Genomic DNA, 26,145 nt, shown 5'->3' with positions numbered 1-26,145 from the left:
AGCAATATACTAGCAACATGCTAAAGTTATTTAAAAACAACAATTATTCCTCTAATTTAACTATGTTTTTTATGATATTTGAAATATATTTATTTTCTCCATCCTCTATGTTAGTGATTGGGGAGGCAGATGGCAACAAGGGGCTGCATGTGCCACTGGAGAGGAAGTAGAGCAAATCAACTCCTATTTTTCCAGGCTTGGTAATACTACAAAATATATGCTGCCAGAAGGTGAGCACATGGTCATGGATGTATGATTTTGTATCTTGAAGAAATGATAGGGAAATCAATAGACAATACAATACCAGATTTGATGGAAAATTTATTTGGAAAATGTATTTTAACTTTCTGAAGTATTGAATAAATAAATTCAATACATGTAATTTTGTTTTCACTCTTGCTGTAGGTCGGGATGAAATGTTGACTGAATGCGCAAGGGCATGGAACAAGCGTAAGATAAACAGCCTGGTTCAATACCTATGTAAACGATACTATCGCGTGAGTATTGCATATACGTTTACTGTATGAGGTTTTATGTTTTTTGTCAACAATTCTATACCAATTAATTAAATAACTCGAAGAATGTTTTGGGAGTTATTTTATATGATATTTTAATATTGTTTTTTAATAGGCTGTTGAAATGTCAAAGCATTCATTACAAAAGTTGGATGAATCAGTCGATGACCTGTCTTTAGGTAAAGCAGAAATAAAGTACTCAGATTGGAAATCAGAAGTTCAGAATGTTGCCAAAGGTATAATAATAATATTTACTCGGTACAAGCTTTGTAGACTTTATAGCTACATGTAAATATTTTAGAGATGCGTCAGTATCGTTACTATTTAGCTACACATTGCCATTTCTTGGCATTTCTTGCCAACTTGGCATATGGAAGACCGTCAATTTTTCAAATCTATCTGTGATATTGTGTATTGAAGATTTCCCCGTTCTGACGTGTTTAAACTGTAATAGAAGAATAAAACGTCTTTCTTTTGACTTCTTAGCGGAGGAGTTAATAAGTGGAAGGAAAACTGAAATGACTGCTCAAGAGCAATATTTTCTATTTTCTGAGCACTTACGTCAAATGCAGCTTTTAGAAAATCTTGAATGCTCTTTAGCGCCTGTCGTGGGTGCTGTTCTAACCTACCAGAACATGTACAGTTCTCACATAAAGAAATTTAAAGACGTACCTGCTATCGAAAAGAGATTGAAAGATTTAGAGAGTGATTTTGAGGAATTTGACAGACCAAGTGTCATAGAAGAGGGAAAACGTTTGTTAGTTCAGAGAAGTCTTAACGTTCTTCAAACGAAAATTGAAATGGTCTATTTCTCTATTGTAAAAAGGACGTCGGCTATTTCGAAACTTGCTGGTAATTAGCTACGTTTGCATTTCTAAAACTACGAGTGCTGTATTCCTTTACATTCAAAGATTTCTTCAATATATAGTATGTATATATATGTTTATCAATGAATGTTCTCCGGATTTAAAATTGTTTTTTATTGAGCTTTCGACTCGGTACTTCGAGTCTTCTTCAGAATATCTAAATTATTTACATATATATATATATTAAGTATGAAGTTTAAAACATTTGGCATAATTGAGCTGTAAAACGTCTATACCTCTATCGTATTTTAAGCATCAATTGTATTTTAATATTTAGATACTTCAAAACAAAGAGCAAAGTTGAGGCGGAAAACTGTAGCTGACAAGGAGCAGATGAAAAATTTGGTTGAACAGTACTCTGCGCTCTATGACGGTAACAAACCTATTGAGTTCGCCGCTGTATTAGCTGGGAAGTTTCCTTGGATACAAGAAAACAAAAGCGTTTCAGGTACTAATGCTTTAATATATTTTGCTCTATCATGCTCTAATTAATATATTTTTGCAAATCTAAAATGCAATTAATTTATGTCAAAATATTTATTTCTTTAAGACATACCTGTACGTGTGAAAGCGATGGTGGTTGAAAATTACTTAATCTCCGAAAGATGGAAAGAAGAGATTGAGTTGGTGAAGACTGAGATGGAACGTTTCCTGGCGTATTATTCGAAGCACGTTTTGCCGAAACTTCTCGACGAGATAACAGCAATTAGTAACTTGTCTGGTAAGTACAGTATACAGAAATGTTACTTATGTCTGTTAAATTACCGGTAATATAAATTGAAACCATTTGGTTTTTATATAGAAAATGATAATGCGATGGATATTGGCGATCGTTCGCCCAAAGCTAGTAACGAAAGAAGTGATATCACTGAAGATGAAGAGGTAGATATTTCAAATCCGTTAATTAATCCTTGACTGTAACTATAGTGTTAAAATTTTAATATGGTTGTGTTGGTAATTTCTCTTTTAGTTTGTGCAGTATAAAGTGAAGAATGCTTCTCATTCGTACCTTTGCGGCTTGCAAGCATTGAAAAAGAAAGGTTTAGAGTATTGCATTAAACAACTAAATATGGGTGTCGAGCATTTTAGTAGAATTACGGCTGGAGACTATTCGAAAGTTCAAGAATGCTTTCATGGTTTTCCGTGGTCCTTAAGCGAAGGTGATTCGGGTATGATTGAAGAGGATATTTCCGATAATGATTTTGACGGCAATGAAGAAGATGACGAGAACGACAATGATGAGTACAGCGGTGATGAAGACGGCGATAATATACGTAAAGGACGATTATTTGTACAAAGCATTTAGAATTTGTGTAAAATATTGCATGCCTATATAATAAAATATTAATTATGTCACTATGTCATAGTTCCCCTACATTGATCATTAGAGATCGCTTGTTATAATAGTTGAGCATACCGAAAAAGATGTACATTTAATAACTGCAATGCATTGCGGTGAGAAATCGTTTGGAAAAGCAAATTGACGTATTTCGAAGGACATGCATCAAACAGGAGGTTATTTCCCTTTTTGTGATAAACTTCTACGTCCTTAAGTGCTTTTCTTACCATCTTTTTTCTGTCATTTATTCTTGATGTCTGGAATGCATATAGCTATATGCACATGTAGCCATCTTTTTCCCTATGGTCAATTGAATAAACTTTTAATCTCCATGTGTACATGGGAGCTGTATTAATAAATATCTAAATTATATTATAGGATTAACACAATATTCAAAATAGATTATCTGTAAAACATGTACATATAAAAGTATAAAACATAAATGAATATATTTAAAAATAGACCTATTCTAAAGAGAAAGACAGGCATGTTTCGAGTTACGCAAAACAAGGCTAGTCAGATTTTCCCTGCTGAATTTAAAGCCATTTGTTCACTTTTTTGCCGGACCTGTTGCAAGCTTCAAAGTTTTTTTCCGTCAAAACAGTTTATAAATATAGAATAATATTGAAATTTTGACAGCGGAGCACCTCACTAGCCTTGTTCTCGCGTAACTCGAAACAGGTCTATCGCTTTTTCTGGAATAGGTCTATACAACTTAATTTTGTTATTTCCATATTAGTGATGAATACTCATATTAGTATTTTAATAATACTAAATACCGTGAAAATACTCCCAAAATTGAAAATGAAAATTGAAAATAAGATCATACTTAGAACAGTACAAGAGGGTCGTAGCAGTTTTATACTATATCCGTGAAAATACTCCCAAAAATTGAAAATGAGATCATATTTAGAAGAGTACAAGAGGGTTGTAGCAGTTTTATACTATATCCGTGAAAATACTCCCAAAAATTGAAAATGAGATCATATTTAGAACAGTACAAGAGGGTTGTAGCAGTTTTATACTATATCCGTGAAAATACTCCCAAAAATTGAAAATGAGATCATATTTAGAAGAGTACAAGAGGGTCGTAGCAGTTTTATACTATATCCGTGAAAATACTCCCAAAAATTGAAAATAAGATCATATTTAGAACACTACAAGAGGGTTGTAGCAGTTTTATACTATATCCGTGAAAATACTCCCAAAAATTGAAAATAAGATCATATTTAGAAGAGTACAAGAGGGTCGTAGCAGTTTTATACTATATCCGTGAAAATACTCCCAAAAATTGAAAATGAGATCATATTTAGAAGAGTACAAGAGGGTCGTAGCAGTTTTATACTATATCCGTGAAAGTACTCCCAAAAAATTGAATGAGATCATATTTAGAACACTACAAGAGGGTTGTAGCAGTTTTATAATATATCCGTGAAAATACCCAAAAATTGAAAATAAGATCATATTTAGAAGAGTACAAGAGGGTCGTAGCAGTTTATACTATATCCGTGAAAATACTCCCAAAAATTGAAAATGAGATCATATTTAGAAGAGTACAAGAGGGTCGTAGCAGTTTTATACTATATCCGTGAAAGTACTCCCAAAAATTGAAAATGAGATCATATTTAGAACACTACAAGAGGGTTGTAGCAGTTTTATAATATATCCGTGAAAATACTCCCAAAAATTGGAAATAAGATCATATTTAGAAGAGTACAAGAGGGTCGTAGCAGTTTTATACTATATCCGTGAAAATACTCCCAAAAATTGAAAATGAGATCATATTTAGAACAGTACAAGAGGGTTGTAGCAGTTTTATACTATATCCGTGAAAATACTCCCAAAAATTGAAAATAAGATCATATTTAGAAGAGTACAAGAGGGTCGTAGCAGTTTTATACTATATCCGTGAAAATACTCCCAAAAATTGAAAATGAGATCATATTTAGAAGAGTACAAGAGGGTTGTAGCAGTTTTATACTATATCCGTGAAAATACTCCCAAAAATTGAAAATGAGATCATATTTAGAACAGTACAAGAGGGTTGTAGCAGTTTTATACTATATCCGTGAAAATACTCCCAAAAATTGAAAATAAGATCATATTTAGAAGAGTACAAGAGGGTCGTAGCAGTTTTATACTATATCCGTGAAAATACTCCCAAAAATTGAAAATGAGATCATATTTAGAAGAGTACAAGAGGGTTGTAGCAGTTTTATACTATATCCGTGAAAATACTCCCAAAAATTGGAAATAAGATCATATTTAGAAGAGTACAAGAGGGTTGTAGCAGTTTTATACTATATCCGTGAAAATACTCCCAAAAATTGGAAATAAGATCATATTTAGAAGAGTACAAGAGGGTTGTAGCAGTTTTATACTATATCCGTGAAAATACTCCCAAAAATTGAAAATGAGATCATATTTAGAACAGTACAAGAGGGTTGTAGCAGTTTTGTACTATATCCGTGAAAATACTCCCAAAAATTGAAAATGAGATCATATTTAAAAGAGTACAAGAGGGTTGTAGCAGTTTTATACTATATCCGTGAAAATACTCCCAAAAATTGAAAATAAGATCATATTTAGAAGAGTACAAGAGGGTTGTAGCAGTTTTATAACTATATCCGTGAAAATACTCCCAAAATTGTTTCCGCCTTATTTAAAAATACCGACAAAATTGAAAATGAGATCTGACACACCCGAGTCCGCGACCTACTTTTGCGCGGGAAACCTAAAAGCTGCATTTGGCAATTGGCGTTCAAACATTGAAATCGTCGAGGTTGAAATATTTTATAAGAGTTTTCATTAGTATTTGAAAGAACCATTCAAGTCTACTAATTTTGCATGGGGCGATATAGAAAATCGTTTCCTTCCAAGGTAAACTTTTTATGAATATTCATATATTTATTAAAATATGATATATAGATCTTTCTGGGGAGTGCTGCGCTATATAAAATGTATTGGTATTAAAAATGGTGGTTGAATGGGGACCATATAAATTAAATTTAGGGATTCAGTATACTGTTTATGTGACGACGATCGGCTATATTATGGCAGTCATGCATGAATTTTGTTATCAACGGTGGAGTGCCCTGTTGTGGGAGTCATCATCAATAACAACTTTATAAGATTCCAAATATGAACTATATATCAAAGAGTCATTGTAGTTGCTTCACACATATTTAAATAAATTTTATTGTGTGAAATATGTAATTGCTTCACACATATTTAAATAAAATTTATTTAAATATGTGTGAAGCAATTACAATGACTCTGTGGTATATAGTTCATATTTGGAGTCATATAAAGTTTTTATTCTCGAGTAAAGGATTTTCGATTTGAATATTGTTCAAATTGTTGACCAATTATTTTCTCAATTTCCCTCTCTCACCAGGGAACAGAGTTAATTGATAGAGAAATCCTGACAGGCAGGGCTGGTTGTTTCGAAAATAATTAAAGTGTGAAAAGCCAATTGATGATTACAAGTTACCTAAAATACACCATTAGATATTTATAGTACGGGTGAATGCAAATTATATAGTTTAGCTGGGCCATTATAGTGAACCAGGGTGTTTTTTGGTATTAAACTTCTTTAACTTCCTTTAATTAAGTCAGTACTTCACTTGTTAGCTGTACTTACATTACAATTAATACAGATATAAAATAATTAATTATTAAGGGAAGTTAAATTGCAACTCAATAGGTAACTTGCAACAAATTAAAGTTTATAAGTTCACGGCAACCAGGTATATCATCCATAACAATTATCGCTACTCTGGTTTAAATGAAAGTAATCACCACACTTTATTAAACTTTCATGACCCAGTAACTTGCAAATATTTGACAACAGGTTAGTTCATAAAAAATGCCAATCCAGAGATAGATTTATTGGGTACCCATTTATTTATTTTTATGGTTTGTTTAGGAAAAAAGTGGAACTTGCTGGTTAAAATCATGCTCAAATCATGGTAAATTTTACAAACGGTTAGATAACCATATTAGTTTGAGACATAGAGGGACCACTTTTACAGAGGCAAAAAGAATACCAAATGAATGTCAAAATAGAATGAAGAAAATAAAGAAGTATGACCACCCACCTCTACAAATAGACCTATCCTACATGTGTAACACTGTTAATGATAGTACCTGTGAGTCCTCTGCCATATTAAACACAGACAAAAATAGAGCAAAGAGGTGCCTGTTTGAAGATTCTTTGACACAGAAGAAAAATATTTCAAAGAAGTCCATATTTGTAAAATCACAGAGTCGGAGAGCGCATATTACAAGTTCAAAGACACCAAGTACACCACACTTCATGACCCGTATTAGCAGAACATGCATGCCTGCAGCTAAATTACTTGAATTACCCGAACTTGAATCCATTCGGTTTATAGTTCACAACACAACATCATATGCTGTACGCTCCTTGTTGTTTTTCGTTAATGAAAGGGGTAAATTGGTCGAGGACTACCATAATTCACTTTTATGCAGACAAGTCTTTGGACCAGTTTCTCTGTCTTTTCTGGAAAAAGTTTGGCAACACCGTATTGTGATAATGAGTTATTACCGTAAATTGGGAATGTTCCCAAACATTGGAAGAAGAGTTGACAAATGCTTGGCATGTAAGAAAAAAAATAGAAAATGTGAATGCCCATGTTTGGATGAGTCTGTTTTCCTCTTCTGTAAACAATCCTGCAATGTGGATACATTTGAATGTCAAAAATGTAAAAATTGGCCAATTCTATCGCACATTTGCTATGACTTCTTTTTCTGCCAAAAATGCCATGAAATCTATAAGGAAGCTCCAGCTTACATGAAACCATCAACATATTGTATATAATATTAACGTGACTCTCTATCTCTCTATAAAAAAGACCGTTTATTAAATAAGTGTTGTAATTAACTGCAAATCCGCCATTTTTGGGGACCATTTTTATAACCGTAAAAGATCTAAGAGATAATATACCTTTTGCATTATAGACTAGTTCTCTATGAATTAATGTATGAAAATGCAATTAAATTATGGAAATTCCAAATTTGGTTGCGAATTGTAAAATGCGGAAAGTATGGCTTTGCAAAGTTTTGCTACCAATTTTATTTTTAGTACGCTTTTTTCAGCTGTGGTAATTTGCATTTTCATGCATAGATCAAAAAGTAGTCTATAATGCAATAGGTCTATTGGTGGTTAACACTAGTATTACACTCCATTGCTGTCTGTGAACACGAATATTTGAATATCAGCTCCCTCTTATTATTTATATTCCGCCGTCCCTGTATAAGATTATACATAGAAAGTTCAATTTTTGCGCTCTCTAGTCTCTTCCCAGCCTGTCCAAAACAAGACGCGATAATTGGGGAGGTGCATATTAATAAAAAAGGTGGCGTGATAATATCGAATTGGCATTCTTTTTTTTGTTAATTAGTTCGGTTAATTGGAAAAAGATAAGTGTTTGGCCATTCATATAGCTGCCCTACGGCAAGGCTGTTTTCTCCATATTTATCTGGATAAAATGATGTCCTGGTTTTTGCAGTCACTGCTAAAAATGATATTTTGGACGAATCGTCTCTTATGGAACAAGAATGAAGTTCCCTTCCAGGAAATACAGTCGCATGTCCAAAGAGCTCTGTTTTCCCATTCTCTTTTCCGACGACAAGAACATTGTCTCCTACATAATAATTTTTAGAATGAAAAATTAGAAATTCCTTTCGAAAAAAAGGATGAACAATCATGTTTCCTAGAAGGAAAGCTTACCATGTTTTGGAATGTAACCTTCATTTGGAACTGATAGTTTTAAGCATCTTCTTGAAGGTTGTTGTTGTTGTTGATGCTGTTGTTGTTTTGGTTGCTGCTGCTGTTGTTTAGGATGTTGTTGTTGTTGCTGCTGTTGTTGATGTTGTTTCTCTTGTTGCTGCTGCTGTTGTTGTTCTTTTGCTTGTTGGTCTTGTTGTTGCTGCTGCTGTTGTTCTTCTACTTGTTGGTGCTGTTGTTCATGATGCTGTTGTTTTTTTTGTTGTTGCTGCTGCTGTTGTTGAGGATGTTGTTGTTGCTGTTGCTGATGTTGTTTCTCTTGATGCTGCTGCTGCTGTTGTTCTTTTGCTTGCTGGTTTTGTTGTTGTTGCTGCTGCTGTTGTTGTTTTTGCAGCTGTTGTTGTTGCTGCTGCTGTTGTTGTTGCTGCTGCTGCTGTTCTTCTTCTTGCTGTTGCTTTTGTTTGTTTCTTTGCACTAAATTAAGAGACAAGTATGATATACTCTATCAATAAAATTGTGACAGTGCACTATGCAAATTGAACTATGCAAATTTAACCGATATTGCAATGGCACAATCAACTTATCCCTGCCTCAACACACGGACATACATAGGTGTATAATATATTGTATATTATATATATATATATATATATATATATATATATATATATATATATATATATATATATATATATATATACATATATATATATATATTAATATAATATATTGAAGTTCATATCTTCAATAGGATTCTATTATTACCTAACACGATTTAATAAACATTGTTACCAAGGCTGGTAAACTGCATGAAATAAATACATGTTATTTTTTATTAGGGTTTTAATTTCACATTGTACCTGTCATAAATCGCTCAAAAAGTGCCACAATGGCATGTCCTTCTTCAGATCGATCTGAAGAGGTTCTCCCAATAAACATCTCTGCCAATCCTTCTGTTCCATAGGTAGAGATGGTGTAACCCAGCCCATGCTTCTTGTGGGTAAGAATGACAATATCACACTGATGCCGTTCGTGTAATATACGTGCCTTGAAAGAAACAAACAATTTGAAGTATTAACTTTATATTTCAGAAATATAATGACTTAATTTTTATATTTTTACATCCTCAAACATTTCTTTCAGCTTACCCGTGCATGCATCATGTCTTTTTGATCCGTTGGATTTGTTTTCCCTTTCTTCTTAATTTTTTCAGCACTAATCTTTATTTTTTTTCTAAAAACATTACCACATTCCAAACATGTTCTCTTTGCTACAGGTTGTGAGACACCACATTCAGAGCATATCTAAAATTAAATTTAAAATTTCTATGCATCAGTTTACTGTAAGTTTATATGACGTGGGTTTCTGGGACATCTGATTTATAGCATGGGTTCTCACACATCTAACTTAATACTTAATGCTCTTAGCAAGATCTAAAATAAGCTATTCATATTATATCTGTTCTCTTGCAGGGTTGTTATTGATTGGTGTTCCCATTGTTAAATGGGCATGTATTACTATTCTGTGGGTATATGTTAATTAGTGTAAGGAAAACAAGAAGAATACAATTAAACCTTCTTTGAGAGGGGTCTGTTTGCTGTTCTTTTACCTTTATCTATAAAAAAATAACAAACAAAGTCCAACTCCTACTTTTCAAACATTCATATACTCTACTCTTTTTCCATATACAGGACATTCAAACTAGAACAAAGACAGCCAGCCAACTATTACGGCACACAAATGTTTAGGAGTCAAGCAGAGCATTCAAATAGGTTAGGTACCTGTTAGTCTAGCTGCAACACATAAAAATTTGCATAACTTGTAGCAACAAGTTTTTTGTAACAGATTTGTTACAAGGTTGTTACAATCTTGATGACACACATTGTGATAATTTGAATATGTGAACAATGAGAGCAATTGTTTCACTGAGTTGTACATTTTCAATTTCTGTGATTACAGTTGGAATTTTTAAACAACAAGTTTTCAAAGGAGGGAACTGGAACACTGTATTTCAAGTAAACTTTAGATTTAACAATGCAAAGTTGCAATTGTGATCACAAAAACGTTGACATGCAAACCGGGCATTAAAATGAATACAATCACCCTGGGGCCAGTTGTATCAAGCCCGTTTAGCTTAAATTACACTCTTACATCTCTCTTGAATGAGTCAACTTGAATATTATGCATTGAATATGTAGTTGTAAACAGTATCTTTGTATTAAGGTAAAAAACATTTAGTTTGCTTGCTGCTATAATATCCCCGGTTTAAGCTAAACGCGATGATACACAATTTTCACAAGACAAGAATTATAACTTTGCTAGCTAGACAAACTAATTAATAACTAAATCTTTCTGCCTCGCTCGCTAGCTTATAGGCTAACTCGCTTCTGCCGAAGTAATTCATTGTTAAGGACTGTTAGTCCTTCAAACATTTAATCCTGTAAAGCTTAGAAGTTAGAATTTTCCTCATTTGCCTTTAATAATAAAGCGGTTAAGCGGACTTTTATAGTTCGCTCACTCCTCTTTAATAGTTAATAAACGCCGCCGTTCCTCACAATATCGTATAATCAATTATTGATATTGACTACGAGATGATTACAAAATTTGGCGACAAGTCTATAAATTTCTTATGAATTATTCATGTACCTACCACTGGATGAGTCGCTGGAACATTCCGCCATGTTTGCTCAGTGCTCACAGTTGCGCAGTTCTGTCTGCGTACAACTGTTTAAATTCGATGTCATCTGCGCATGCATGGCATTCATGGTTATCACGAATTCATTTGAATTTAACATTTCATGATAATCACGAATCTCATTTGGAGATCGTGTTGTAAAATCCCAACTCCCGAGATTCTAATTTCGACCCCAGTCCTCAGCCTTGGCGCACCCTAGTACCCAGTCCGCTCATTGTGCGTTTATAAAGCGGTACAAGCGGAAGCGGTACTTCTCTGCATAACCGATTGTACAAATAGTCTTTATTGAGTGACTTTGAGTAACGTTTTTGCCGCAAGTATTAATTTACACTATACAGGGTGTATCAGAAAAAACTAGAAGATTTTAAAATGTTCAGAAAACTATCATTTTATCAAGATATCTCAAAAATATATTTACGTCTAAGTATTTTAGCATCTTCTGGCTTATCTAACAGTAAAAACTAGCAGAAAAATTAACCTCGAAAAGCGGGAGAACGGCTTGTAAAAGCCTCATTTTTAACCGCTTGTGCAAAGAAAATGAGACGTTGAAAATCCAAGTTCAGTTAAAGAGGTGAAAGTTTGGAATCTTTTGTGCAATGTATCGCAATTTCAAAAAATTTGATAAACATTAGGTCCGCCGCGAAACGTTTCAAAATTGGATTTTTTTCCCGTTTACTCCGCTCTCTCGTAACTTTTTACACGCAAGAATGATTACATGCATGAGTTTCTCGCATTTCTCTTTCAGCTTCCTCTCTTTCTTTGGTTGCCTTTATAGACTCCTTTAGCACTTCTATCATTTCCCCACTCCTTTTCCGTTTTCCATTTGGCATCTCCCCATCTACATTCTCACTATTCAACCTCTTCCTCGTCTCACCAAACCTCTCGACCGCACGCTTCCTCATCTCTTCAGCTGTTTCCTTTTCCCGCAATTCCTTCAGTTTTTCTTGCTCACTTTCTGCTTCGCACTCTTCCATCCTCTCCATGATATCTAGCAATGCTTTGTCCTTCTCTGTATAGTCAACATCCACACCACTAGCTCTCTTCTCAACCGCTTCTTTCTTCTTAAATGCATCCATCATCCGACTAAACCGCTCCCTCACCGATCTTTGGCTGACCTTCATGCCAAATTCTTCCAAATGTTCGGCAATTGAAGTCCACTTGTATGGCTCAAAAGTTAGCACTTCCCCCAACAAATATCTGTCATGGTATTCGCGCCAAACAAAGACACCCTTTTTCCCCGTCTCATTTGTGTTTTCGCTTTCCATCTAAAAAGACAATAAGTTAAATTTATGTATAAAATATATGTCTGTTTAAATGGTAAATAAGTATACAAACAATACAATAAAAATGATTTGATTTAATAAAAAAATTCAAACTGTATTTTATAAAAATAAACGCTTGATATATAAACACGGTCTTCGTAGCATTTTGCTTTTAAAATATTAAGAAATTTTGACATTAGTTGAAGCCGTCGATTCGGTTGAAGATTTATATCAAGAAAAACAGCACAACCATAAACGTAGACACGAAGAAGTGGACACATCTTGACGAAAATTTTATAAACAAAATGTAAACAAAGTTGTACTCAGACTTTACCGACAGGCCCTTCCACTTCCGGTTCATAAGAAAATATTCTGCATAATAATAAGAGATATAGCCACTTAGCTATAACCATATATAACGCCTTACCTTTTAAAATTCCTTCACGGCTTCACCACGTAGTCGAGACTACCAAGTTTTTAAAAAATGTCGTACTAGACGAGGCGACGGCTACAAAGTTTTTGCGCAAACCCTACTAGCGATAGCTGACCGTGGCGTGATTGGCGCGCAAATGACGAATCTCGTAGCCGTAGCGGGAGCCGTAGTCAAATCTAAAGCTCTCTATTCTTGATGTTGGTAGAATGCATTTTATGGACCTATTATTGGAAATGCGGAGTAAGGCGGTTCTTTGCTAGGAAAAAGCGTAGAGCCTATAGCGTGACAATGCAGGAATATTTGTTTTACTTTACAATTAATACGACTTTTTTGCCATCTAGTCACTTGAAATTAAATAAATATAAACTTATAATATTAAACAATGTCTACCAAGTGTATTTTGCGATGAAATTTTAGCTTTAGGACTTTAGGTCAGTTTAGGATATCCGTTTCGTACAAATATTGTTGTCAAAATTGCACATCGCTATAAACTTGTTCCGTTTTTGGACGACTTGCGCTTTAGACTAACTTTTGATCGAAGTAACTACAGGAAAATAAATCACCACAGCTAGAAAGATCTTACTTAATTTAGTAGAACTGCCAAGTTTGGCTGCGAAATTTTGTAAAATATGGAAAATATAGCCATGCGAAGTTGGCAAATTTTGTATACTTTTGTATTACGTGCGGAAACGTGTAACTAATTTAGTTACAAACTTCCGGCCGTAATACAAAAGTATACAAAAATCGACAACTTCGCATGGCTATATTTTTCGTATTTTACAACAATTCGCCGTCATACTTGGCAGTTTTACTTATTTTAGTAAGCTCTTTTAGAAAATATCCTTTTTATCGCTGATGTAAGAAATTAGTCTAAAGCGCAAGTCGTCCATTCGTAAACAGTTCACCTGGTTGAATTTAAGAGTAATTCCATTATAATTCCATAAAAAAAACATTTAAAACCATGAAACAAACAAAAAATCAAATTTCTTTCAAATTCGCTCTGCATCTGCAGTGTCTCGCGAGTCACGCGCGAATGAAGCCAAAAATTCGCCAAAATTTGCGAGACTTTACTGAACTGAACTGAACAGTGAACTGAACTGAACTTTATTTATCCACGGTGGATTCATCAGGGTTACAAATTGTAGCTACATGTAATTAAACTATAAATAGGAGTGAGACCGTGTGTAGACTTATAAACCATCAACGCTTTCTGAATTTGGCGTTGCGTATTTAGATTGTTCCACCCTAAAATTTCAAAACGTGTAACTAATTTAGTTACAAACTTCCGGCCGTAATACAAAAGTATACAAAAATCGACAACTTCGCATGGCTATATTTTCCGTATTTTACAACAATTCGCCGTCATACTTGGCAGTTTTACTTATTTTAGTAAGCTCTTTTAGAAAATATCCTTTTTATCGCTGATGTAAGAAATTAGTCTAAAGCGCAAGTCGTCCATTCGTAAACAGTTCACCTGGTTGAATTTAAGAGTAATTCCATTATAATTCCATAAAAAAAAACATTTAAAACCATGAAACAAACAAAAAATCAAATTTCTTTCAAATTCGCTCTGCATCTGCAGTGTCTCGCGAGTCACGCGCGAATGAAGCCAAAAATTCGCCAAAATTTGCGAGACTTTACTGAACTGAACTGAACAGTGAACTGAACTGAACTTTATTTATCCACGGTGGATTCATCAGGGTTACAAATTGTAGCTACATGTAATTAAACTATAAATATATACACACTAAAATATATAATACAAATTCAAATGAAACCTGTTTTCCATGAATGCCATGTTTATCGAATATAACGTTTCAACAATCTTTGAAATTCATTTAGGGATTCTGCTTGTCTGATATTAGTAGGTATAGGCTGTTCCACAAGACCGCGCCACTATAACTAAAGCTGTTTTTAAGATAATTGGTGCGGGGTAATGGAACAGCAAGCTTATTTATTTATTTATTTATTTATTTCAAAACTTCATGTACATGAATAACAACGACACATACATAGGCAGGTGACAACAGGGCTATAACACCCTAGCTAAGGCCACCCACCTCTATTTAAAAACGAAAACAGACAGAAGGACAGACGGACGGACAGAAAGATAAACGGACTTGTATATATAAAGATAAGCTTGTTCATAGAGTCTCTGAGTGAATAGTTAGTTACATCGTTACGATTTATAAATTTGGAATGTAGATATTTAGGAGTGAGACCGTGTGTAGACTTATAAACCATCAACGCTTTCTGAATTTGGCGTTGCGTATTTAGATTGTTCCACCCTAAAATTTCCAATATATGTCCTGCATCGGCGTCAAAGTTTGAAAAGGTTAATACTCGAGCTGCTCGGTTTTGTAGTTTCTGGAGTTGATTGGCTAAAGTCTTTCCACAGTTCCCCCATACGACGTTACAATAGTCAAAGTAAGGTTGTATTAGAGCTTGATAGATAAGGTATAATGTTTCTGATGAGACAACAGACTTCAAACGCTTAATAATGCCGATACCTGAAGCTACTTTTTTAGTTATTTTGTCGATATGATAACTCCAGGTTAAGTTCTCATCAATTAAGACGCCAAGAGATTTTGTTTTAAAGACTCTTTTGATTGGAATGCTATTGATTTCGAAATTAGGATTTTCAGAAAGTGTTCTCAATCTTTGCCTTGAACCAATTAACATGTATTCAGTTTTAGTCATATTGAGAGTAAGTTTATTTGATATTAACCATTTATTGACGTTTTCCAAATCTTGGTTATGTTTAGATTCCAGTACATACATATGTATCACTGCCAGCGCATGTAAGATGAGTATCATCTGCGTACATTCTGGGTTGTGAATAGGACAAACAATTTGGCAAATCGTTGATAAATATCAAGAACATAAGTGGGCCTAAAATTGTTCCTTGGCGGACACCACATGTTAATGAACAGTTTTCAGAAAGCGAGCTATTGACGAGACATTTTTGTACACGGTTTTCCAAATATGATTTAAACCATTCAAAAGCAATTCCGCAGATCCCATAATTTTGTAGTTTGCTCAATAAAATCTCGTGGTTGACCGTATCAAAGGCCTTTTTCAAATCGAGAAATATAACGGCATTATTATTGCCATGATCAATATTAAAGGCCCAAGTATCAGTAGCTTCAAGTAAGGCCGTACATGTTGAGTGCAAGGAGCGAAAGCCCGATTGATGTTTGGTCATAAATTCATTTTCAGTCATATATGCATAAAGTTGATTATAGATTATTCTTTCAAAAACTTTAGCTACTACCGGAATAACAGAGATTGGGCGATAATTATTCAATTCGTTCCTTGCACCTTGTTTGAAGACTGGAGTAACTTTGGCACATTTCCAATCATCTGGAAATATACCAGTTGTTAGAGAAGCATTAAAGATGTTAGTGATAGAATTTGAGATAAGATCGGCACATTCTCGAATTAATCTGGCTGATATCTTGTCAAGACCAGTTGCCTTTGATTTTGATTGGCTTTGATTAAAGTCAATCAAAAAGGTAAAGTCCCGCAAATTTTGGCTTCACAAAAACAATGAGGAGGTATCGTTCCACTTATTTATTATAGTTCACTGGTTAAGTTCGAATAATTTTGTGTAACGGTACGGTTGCTAGGCGATGGAATTTATTTTGTGCAACGGTCAGTGGCAACGGTACATAACTGTACATAACTGGTACATAATGAGCCTGATAATGAGGTACATAGAGCGCGCGCGCTCTAACGCCTGGAAACGTTTTTGCGGGTTTCATTTGTATCAGGGGACGTTTCGTTAGATTATTTTGTGAATACGACATTATTTTGTGTGCTTCGAATATACTACGAGTTATAACTTACTGCCATAGTGTTTCATATTTCATTTGTACTCTTAAGTAGTTTTGACCGGAACGGAACGCCATAACATGCGAACAATGATGACTCAACAAGCATGTTCAATGCTGTTTTAACAACTCAAAACATGGCAACATTGTTCTTTCGTTATTTTCCAGGGGGGGGATATTTTGAATTAAATACAGGTGGCAACCATTGGCAACCAAACACGTTAGCATAGGCAGCCCACTGAGCTATATTAAAATTCCTGGAAGACGGTGAGCCTGGAAGACTTGCTCGTCATTTTTCGGTACGCAGTAACTGCAGAAGTCAAACCTTCGTCTGCGAGAGCTAGGAGAATTGTAAGTTCGTACGTACGTATTGTTAATTGTAAATAATCATTTTTATGGTTGCCGTAAATTCTGTTAATGGGGTGCGGCACAACATTGTTCCCTCCTGATGCGTCAACCTGAAAAATTCTTTGCCGTGTAGTATTCTGGGGGAATGACTTTAAGTTCCTCATTCATTAAGCAGCGCCTTGCAATTAGCCTATCTCACGATGACGTTTTTGGGGTACTTTCATTTTTCTCAAATGGGTTTAACCGTTTAAAAAATTATAACAACATGAAAAGCATTATTTTCAGAATCAATAGACCATTTGAAGAATAATTTCAGTCTAAAATTGAAGATAGGCGCTGTTACGAGGTCTTACGCTCACGATTTTGAAAAAAAGTACCCCAAAAATGGCGGCATATTCGTCATCGTGAGAAAGGCTAATTGAGTGTTTATTACGGACGTATGATACATAAAAAATTGTGTCAAAAACAAGGCATTATGCTACAACCTTTTGCGCAAATATTTTGCATGGTGGAAAACATTTTAATAACAAAAATTATATAGTTTGCATTGTGAAAAAGCAATCATACAAAAAATGATCATAGTTTACAAGTTACAGCTATCAGTTTAAACACTATAATTCATCACAACTAGCTACCATAAGTGACCCATAATATTATACAATCATGATATAAATAATACCGTCAATTAAAAATATCATTTCTAAATTTTTGCCTAAATTATGTGAACGCGCACATTATGCTATTTTCTAATTTTCATTTAACGCGGATTAACTAGTAATATTTATAATTGTAGTTCCAAATTTGCTTGCCCAAAAATTATTTGCACACTTGACACTCTTGGTGTTCATACTTTTTTATAATTAGCTTAAAATATATTTGAAATAGTTCTGCATGAGGTTCTACAATATGACACAGCTTACATCACCGTCTGCTATTAGCACAATCGCTAAAACACGTTGCTTCTAAAAGCCCAAGATTCTCTAAAGCAGTATCTAATCGTAAACAGACTGAATACGGTCCCTTTTTTGAAGTTTCGTTTGCATCGCTTTCTTCTCGGAATAAAATTCCTCCGTCATCGCTTTCATCACTCCAAGTGCTACTACTGTCGCTATCATCCTCACTTGTTGGTTGTTCCTGCAAAGTATGTTCCTGTGAAATGGAAATTTGTGCCCCCTTTTGTTCCGGTACGGCTTGTTCCACTGGTTTCAAAACTGCCAAGTCGTGCTGTTCAGAACAGACATGTTCCCGCGATACAGAATTCGTTAATTCGCCTTCTTTTGGTAAAGCATGTTTGGGCATTTCAGAAAGGAAACTTGTTGACTCCTTGAGCTTTGGTAACAGATCATCACCCACTTCGCAAACACCATAAGCAAATGCCTGCTTACGATTATCTTTATCATGAAAGAAAACGAGAGATCCTGAATCACCGTCTTTCAAGAAAGGACCATCGTAACCTCTAACGACGTATCCATCCTCAAATAGGAAATCTTCTCCCATGCTGTAACTAAAATCATAAGGAACAATATAACCTTTCGTTAAGGCTGAAGAGAAACCGTTTTTCTCTACCTCTACTGGATCCTCCTCGTTGCTGTCAAAAACTCTCTTGAACAGTTCATCAGTATTCTTAACCCAATCCGGAGACGTTACACCCGCAATTTTGCAAGAAAATTTTACGCCATTAGGAATTTTTAGCGACATTATATCACATTCATCGTCAAAATGAGAATTCGCAAAGTTACCAAGCTTTGAATATTTGCATCCATCATGTCCAAACGAAATGGCCTCATTGTTGTTGTCTTTTTTGCCTTCTATAAAATAGTATTCTTTTTCTTTGGCTTGGTCTTGAAAATGTGAAGGTGATTCGCGTATCTTTTTCACCTTTTGTAAAATTGTTTTATATGATGTATTATTAAATGCGGCATCACAGCTGTTTTCATCAGATGCACAAGCAACGTGAAAGCAAGTAAGTGCGTAATGTTGTCCATCTTTACAACAAAACATAGTTAACGTTCCTGCTCCTTGCACATCAGGTAAATCCCCCTCGGCCTCGTTTTCCTCAGGCACTCGCGTGTAGTTATGACCAGTTTGCCCACTGCAAGCCAATACGCCTCCCCCTGGTTCTGGTGTGACTGGTGTAATGGACGGTGAAGCCTCAGCCCCAACACTCGATGTATTTCGATCGCGAACCAAAAATTTGATCCTTGGTTCGTGTTTTGGTTCTTGTAAAAGTTCAAAATATTCCTTTGCGTCACAATTGAATTTTTCCCCAAGATCGCGCCGTACATCGCATTTTTTCATTCCTCTTTTAACTGTGAGGTAAATATGCAGATGATTAATCTTTTTGTTGGAACCAGCAAGGCCGTATGCTCCACACAACCACGAGAAGCTATAATATAATATAAAATACTTAATAATGGTGATGAGAAACAGAGCCGTAGTTAGAAGCTTAATTCAAAGGGGGGGGGTGTATACTCATCCCCCTTACCCAATTAAGCGGCCTAGCCACAGACCGGATGAGAGAGGGAACAGCTAGATTTTTAAATACGTTTGAACAGTGTATTTTCCATTGCTGTGGGTTTCAGGGATAGGAGGATGACGAGTGCATATGGGATGCTTCAAACTGCAAAGCTTATAAGGGCCATGCATTTTCGATTGAAATATATTTCGAAACCATGACAAAACACAACAGATGTATGTCTGTAAATTAAAAGAATATTAATTACCTCCTTAAGTCTTCGTGAATTTCTTTTTTTAACTTGCGTTTTGAATTTAGAAAAATATCCTTAAACCAGGTGTTCTTTTCATCCTGAGATGTTTCTTGATGCCTTATTGTCTCGGTATCTGTGTGCATGTAAAACATTACATATATATTAATAGCTATGGATAGTCCGCAGTACCTAATGATTAACTGAAATTATATTTGAAGTAAAACAAAAATGTCGGTAAGCATCCCTGCGGCAAGGTTCAGGGCAGTCGATTTCGTAGTGATGACTTATTTGTGCGCCCGAATTTTGCAGTTTTTTGGATCATTTCACACTCAGAAATCAGAATAAATTTTTGTTATTTGTATAAAGAGTGGTAGCTGCATAAGCTACGAGTATGATAAAATCTGTCGAAAATTAGTTTCACATTTTCAAACAATTTTTCTTGCGTATTCTTACCAACAATCCAAATGTTTTAATAACCGAATGACCGCGTAGCGGTCGCGTGCGTCGTTACTAGCCTAGTCCGTATGCCTAGTCTCTTTCCGCCTGCGGGCAACATAGCCTATAAAGTCACAGGCCGTGCAGGTCTCCTGTTTCGGCCTTTAGACAACTGATTCCTGGTCGACCTGCAAATCCCGTAAATATTAAGGCGGAAGCGAAAAGCGAAAGCCCATGGGACTAGGCTGCGTCGTTACCAATTTCTTTCGCTAGGTAAACTAATTAAGATCTACTGAACCGTTTATAGGCGTTGCGCGAAGTGAAAATGACACTGATTTGAGCAGTATCAAGATATTTTAATAGACCTTTTCGTATCACATTTCATTCCTTGTAGTAATTAAACTTACCTAATGCGTCGACCTCATGCGTTGCTTTCAATTCACATTCTGGTTGTGATAGTTTAACGTCGAACTCATTCGTAGTTCCAAAGGATTTCGCCACATCAAATTCACCTTTTCCAGCGTCTGCCCTTGCTGCTTCCAATTTACATTCTTGTTCTAACAGTTTAACGTCTTGCTCGCACTCGTTCGTGATTCCCAAGGATATCTTCACATCAAATTCACCTATGTCTGCCTTCTCTGCCTCTAACTTACATTTTCCTTGTTTTGACTGTTTATCCTTTTCTTCGCACTCCTTTGTTATCTCAAAGGATTCCTCGTAATCATCAAATTCACCAACATCGATTTCTGCTTTTGTGGCTTCTAATTTATACCCAGCTTGTTCTGAGTGTTCAACGTCCTGATCATTCGAAGGTCCTAAGAATAGTTCATGATTATCAAATATGGACGATTCATGTTCCATGGCAGCTAATTCTTTCATGAATTCATTAAAGCCGATCCCTTTGGCTTCTGATTCCAGTTCTTTTTGTTTTTTATCCTTCATAATTTCTAAAAATCTCTGAAAAAAGTCCGTCTTTGCTGCTTCTAATTCCTCCGGTTTTTGGTCTTTCGCAATTCCCAAGAATCTTGTAAGGGATCCGACAGCTGCTTTAAAGTAATTAGTCAAACCAAATAGAAGTCCTCCGAAAGATACTTTTGTTTCTTGTTTCCTTTCTTTTGTAATTCTAATAATATCGGCACATCCTAAAGCATACATCAGTTTAAAGCGTGCTTTTGCTTCTTGTTGTGCATCTTCTCGCTTTTGGGCAATTTTCAAGGCTTTTTCTAAGTATTGAATTGCTTTATCTGCCTGATAGATTAGGATCCAGGCGTTTGCTAGTTCAAAATAGGCATTTATTTCTTGTATTGTATCTCCTCGTTCTTTGGCGATTTTCAAGGCTCTCTCAAAATTTTCGATTCCTTTTTTATACTCTTCGTCAAGTATGCCAATGCGTCCTAGTTGAAAATATGCATGCATTTGTTGCTGTGATTTTCTTCTTGCAAGTTGAAGGACTTTCTCAAAGCACTCTATTGCCTTTTGAAACTGCTTGCTTAGTACACAGGAATCTCCTAAACCAAGACATGCTCGTATTTCCTGCTGTCTATCTCCTCGTTCTCTTGCAATTTCCAAAGCTTTCTCAAAGTACTCAGTCGCCTAATCATCAAATTCACCAACATCGATTTCTGCTTTTGTGGCTTCTAATTTATACCCAGCTTGTTCTGAGTGTTCAACGTCCTGATCATTCGAAGGTCCTAAGAATAGTTCATGATTATCAAATATGGACGATTCATGTTCCATGGCAGCTAATTCTTTCATGAATTCATTAAAGCCGATCCCTTTGGCTTCTGATTCCAGTTCTTTTTGTTTTTTATCCTTCATAATTTCTAAAAATCTCTGAAAAAAGTCCGTCTTTGCTGCTTCTAATTCCTCCGGTTTTTGGTCTTTCGCAATTCCCAAGAATCTTGTAAGGGATCCGACAGCTGCTTTAAAGTAATTAGTCAAACCAAATAGAAGTCCTCCGAAAGATACTTTTGTTTCTTGTTTCCTTTCTTTTGTAATTCTAATAATATCGGCACATCCTAAAGCATACATCAGTTTAAAGCGTGCTTTTGCTTCTTGTTGTGCATCTTCTCGCTTTTGGGCAATTTTCAAGGCTTTTTCTAAGTATTGAATTGCTTTATCTGCCTGATAGATTAGGATCCAGGCGTTTGCTAGTTCAAAATAGGCATTTATTTCTTGTATTGTATCTCCTCGTTCTTTGGCGATTTTCAAGGCTCTCTCAAAATTTTCGATTCCTTTTTTATACTCTTCGTCAAGTATGCCAATGCGTCCTAGTTGAAAATATGCATGCATTTGTTGCTGTGATTTTCTTCTTGCAAGTTGAAGGACTTTCTCAAAGCACTCTATTGCCTTTTGAAACTGCTTGCTTAGTACACAGGAATCTCCTAAACCAAGACATGCTCGTATTTCCTGCTGTCTATCTCCTCGTTCTCTTGCAATTTCCAAAGCTTTCTCAAAGTACTCAGTCGCCTTTTCAGCCTGAGCTTTCAATTCTTGGTCGGTATTTGTTTGTTCAATTTCAAAGGCTTCTTCAAGGGTGTTCACTGCTCTTTGAAACGGATTGCTTGATCTATAAGAATCTCCCAATCCAAGGTATGCCTGTGTCTGTTGCTGCGTGTCTTTTCGCTCTTTTGCAATTTCACAGGCTTTCTCAAAGCACTCGATTGCTTTTTGAATTCTATTACTTGATCTGTAAGATTCTCCTAATCCTAAATATGCGTCCGTCAATTGTTGGTTATCGTTTCTCTCACTGGCAATTTCAAGGGCTTTCTCGAAGCACTCAGTTGCCTTCTGGAGACAGTTACTTAGTCCATAAGAATCTCCCAATCCAAGGCATGCCTGTGTCTGTTGCTGCGTGTCTTTTTGTTCTTTTGCAAATTCACAGGCTTTCTCAAAACACTCGATTGCTTTTTGAATTTTATTGATTGATCTGTAAGATTCTCCTAATCCTAAATATGCGACCGTCAATTGTTGGTTATCTTTTCTTTCACTGGCAATTTTAAGGGCTTTCTCGAAGCACTCAGTTGCCTTCTGGAGACAGTTACTTAGTCTATAAGAATCTCCCAATCCAAGGTATGCATGTGTTTGTTGCTGCGTGTCTTTTTGTTCTTTTGCAATTTCACAGGCTTTCTCAAAGGACTCGATTGCCTCATGGAAACTACCGCTCAATTTAAGGGAATCCCCTAATCCAAGGTATGCCCGAGTGTGTTGTTCTGTATCTCTTTGTTCTTTTGCAATTTCTGAGGCTTTCTCAAAGTACACAATTGCATCACGGAAATGACTGTTTAATATATAGATATCTCCTAAACCAAGGTATGCTCGTGTTTTTTGCCGTTCACCTCCACTTCTAATCACTTTCTCAAAACATTGAATTGCCTCTTGGAACTGATTGCTTGTTCTGTAAGAATCCCCTAATCCCAGGTATGCCCGTGTTTCTTTCTGTTCATCTTCTTGTTCCTGTGCAATTTTAGAGGCTTTTTGATAGCACTCAATTGCTTTTTGTATCTCATTGTTCAATCTATGAGAATCTCCCAATCCAAGGTATGCGTCTGTTTGTTGCTGTAATTCCTCTTGTTGTTTCGCAATTTTTAAGCCTTTCTCAAAGTATTCTAATGCTTTTTCAATCAGTTTATCAGCTAAAGAAACACTTCCTAGCGAAAGATAAGCATTTGTTTCTTGTTGTTTGTCTCCTCGTTCACCCGCAATTTCTAGGACTTTATGAAAATACTTCATTGCCATTGTCATCTGATTGTTTAATCTATACGCATGTCCCGTTTCAAGATATGCATTCATTTCCTCTTCCGTGTCTGAGGTGTCTCCCAGTTCCTTTGAAATTGCAAAGGCTTTCTCAAAGTGCTCGATTGCTGTTAAGAACTTATTATAATTTCTATACACATATCCTAACCCAAGATGCGCACATTTTTCTTGACGTTTATCTCCTCGTTTTTCTGCGTCTTTCAGAGCTTTCCCAAAGTTTTCAGTTGCCGTCTGGAACAGATCTTTTGCTTCGTAAATATCATTTTGAGTCGTCATTTTTATGTCACCGCAAACATTTCCTATCCGCAGGTGTATTTCTGTCTGCAATTCCCCGTCTTCGTGTCCACAATCTATCGATAGAGCTTTATCATAATATTCTTCTGCCATTTGGATTTCATTGTTCAATTTGTAAACATCTCCAAATTTTAGGAAAATCTTTTTCATTTCCCAATTATTTTCTTTCCCTATTTCCCAAGCTTTCTTACAATATCCAATTGCCTCTTGAACTTGATTTGTCAGGGAATATGCTTCTGCCAACTCAAGATAAATATGAACAGTATGTGTTAACTTATCTTCGTTGGTGCAGGACTCCATAATTTCCAGTGCTTTTTCATAGTTTGCAATCGCTTTCTTAGTTTCATTCTTGAACTTATGAATATCACCTAATGCTAGGTGAATCTCTGGGTTGTCGTGTTTTGAATTGGAACTAGTATCCTTTGCAATTTTGAAGGCTTTTTCGTAGAATATAGTTGCTTTTTGATTCAGATTTTTTGTTTTATAAGCTGATCCCAGACCAAGGTAAATTTTTAACAATTCGTCATTTTTTGAACCTTCGTTCGCAATTTCCAATGCTCTGTCATAATACTGAATCGCCATTTGACACTCGTCGTGTGATTTATAAACATCTCCCAACCGACGACAAATTTCTTTCTCTTTAGTGCCGTCAGATATTTTTTTCGCATATTTCAAAGCTTTTTTGTAACTTTCAATCGACGCATCACTCTCGTTATTTAGTTTCTGCGCATCTCCTAGATGAAGGAAAATGTCAGTTTGTTTTTTCATATCCAAACCTTTTTCGTTTTCCGCGGCTTTCTTGTAGTACTCTATTGTCTTTTCAATCACATTCTCCGTCCTATAAGCATCACCTAAGCGAAGGTAGATCTCTGTCTCTTCATTTTTATCCCAACATTTTGTTGCAACTTCTAAAGCGTTTTCATAATTTTCAATTGCTCTTTGGATATTTTTGTTCAATTTATGCGCATCTCCTAAACGAACATAATTCTCGATCACATTTATTTCATCCCAATCTCTTTTTGCATTCTCCAAAGCTTTTTCATACTGATAAACTGACTTATCTTCTCTTTCGATTTGTGGGTTTTGCGAAGCTTTAGCACAGTATTCATTGGCCAGTTTTATATTATTACTCAACTTATAAGCCTCAGCCAACCGAAGGGAAATCTCTTGCTCGTCCTGATTAGTTTTGCACTCTTTGGCAATTTTTAAAGCCTTTTTATAATAATCAATCGCTTTTTGATATTCACAATTTGAACAATAGGCATCTCCACACCGAAGGTAAATTGCTCCCTTTTCCTTTTTATCTCCACAATCCTTTGCAATTTTTAAGGCTCTGCCCAAGTAATCATTTCCTTTTTTCATCTGTTGATTCGCCCTGTAGGCATCTGCCAAACAAAGATTAATGGCTTTCTCTTTACTTTTATCCTCCTCCTTAATTTTCAAGGCTCTTTCGTAGTATTTAATTGCCATTTCGGTTTCATCTGTACGCATATAAGACTCCGCTAACCCAAGGTATGCGTCTTTCTCTTGTCGTTCATCGTTATAATCCAGTACCATCTCCAAAGCTTCATGATAGTGTTCAATCGCCGTTCCATATTGTTTGTTTACCCTGAACGCGCGACCCAGCCTAAGGTATGCTTCCTTTTCTCGTTGTTTATCGTTTCGTTCTTTTGCAACTGCCAACGACTTCTTAAGGTTTTCAATTTGTTTTTGAAATTGATTTTCTGATAAATATGTATCCTCGAGAAATCGCTTTTCATTAGTTGCTTTTTGCAGTTTATCCACTTTATCCAATGCAAATTCTAGGCCTTCCTCGTGGAAGTTAATCGAGTCTGTTTGCTCCATTTCTTTAAATTTTAACTCCAATCCGTGTTTGATTCCTAGGTTTCTTCTATTCTTCTGACCTTTT

The 26,145-nt window shown here is 35.5% G+C and overlaps 3 protein-coding genes and 1 pseudogene across 3 annotated transcripts; 1 reads left to right on the top strand and 3 right to left on the bottom strand.

The window, feature by feature from the left end:
- The first annotated feature begins 135 nt into the window (after nucleotides 1–135).
- On the top strand, nucleotides 136–3,306 carry LOC114518989. Its single transcript, XM_028539042.1, has 8 exons — nucleotides 136–230; nucleotides 406–497; nucleotides 631–751; nucleotides 1,002–1,367; nucleotides 1,659–1,829; nucleotides 1,932–2,102; nucleotides 2,184–2,263; nucleotides 2,352–3,306. Exons 1-8 carry the CDS (start codon nucleotides 218–220, stop codon nucleotides 2,685–2,687), a joined length of 1,350 nt encoding a protein of 449 aa, XP_028394843.1. The 5' UTR covers nucleotides 136–217; the 3' UTR covers nucleotides 2,688–3,306.
- Nucleotides 3,307–8,691: 5,385 nt separating this feature from the next.
- Nucleotides 8,692–10,563, bottom strand: LOC114519032. The gene is made up of 6 exons (XM_028539086.1): nucleotides 10,254–10,563; nucleotides 10,047–10,087; nucleotides 9,621–9,776; nucleotides 9,333–9,519; nucleotides 8,898–8,946; nucleotides 8,692–8,719 (listed from the first exon to the last, which is right to left on the bottom strand). Exons 1-6 carry the CDS (start codon nucleotides 10,408–10,410, stop codon nucleotides 8,692–8,694), a joined length of 618 nt encoding a protein of 205 aa, XP_028394887.1. The 5' UTR covers nucleotides 10,411–10,563.
- Nucleotides 10,564–14,662: 4,099 nt separating this feature from the next.
- Nucleotides 14,663–15,562, bottom strand: LOC114519031 (annotated as a pseudogene).
- Nucleotides 15,563–20,915: 5,353 nt separating this feature from the next.
- LOC114519030 (tetratricopeptide repeat protein 28-like) lies at nucleotides 20,916–26,081 on the bottom strand (the record flags this gene model as incomplete). The annotated part of the gene is made up of 2 exons (XM_028539084.1): nucleotides 22,656–26,081; nucleotides 20,916–21,779 (listed from the first exon to the last, which is right to left on the bottom strand). Coding segments are annotated over exons 1-2 (4,290 nt in total), but the record flags the coding sequence as incomplete, so codon positions are not given.
- Nucleotides 26,082–26,145: the final 64 nt, after the last annotated feature.

Source organism: Dendronephthya gigantea, unplaced genomic scaffold (assembly GCF_004324835.1).
Source record: "Dendronephthya gigantea isolate DGI-Jeju-01 unplaced genomic scaffold, DenGig_1.0 000012F, whole genome shotgun sequence".
NCBI classification, from domain to species: domain Eukaryota; kingdom Metazoa; phylum Cnidaria; class Anthozoa; order Malacalcyonacea; family Nephtheidae; genus Dendronephthya; species Dendronephthya gigantea.
The sequence above is the reverse complement of the archived record's forward strand: the minus strand, read 5'-3'. Positions and strand labels throughout refer to the sequence as shown.

Bases quoted from the DNA above. Each gene is read 5' to 3' on its own strand.
- LOC114518989 (XM_028539042.1), top strand. The intron at 498-630 runs GTGAGTATTGCA...GTTTTTTAATAG, and splicing joins TATGTAAACGATACTATCGC to GCTGTTGAAATGTCAAAGCA. The intron at 2,264-2,351 runs GTAGATATTTCA...TTTCTCTTTTAG, and splicing joins ATATCACTGAAGATGAAGAG to TTTGTGCAGTATAAAGTGAA.
- LOC114519032 (XM_028539086.1), bottom strand. From the start codon at position 10,410: ATGTACAACTCAGTGAAACAATTGCTCTCATTGTTCACATATTCAAAT. The intron at 10,088-10,253 runs GTACCTAACCTA...ATTTTTTTATAG, and splicing joins TGTTGCAGCTAGACTAACAG to ATAAAGGTAAAAGAACAGCA. The intron at 9,777-10,046 runs GTTTAATTGTAT...ATTTAATTTTAG, and splicing joins ACAGACCCCTCTCAAAGAAG to ATATGCTCTGAATGTGGTGT.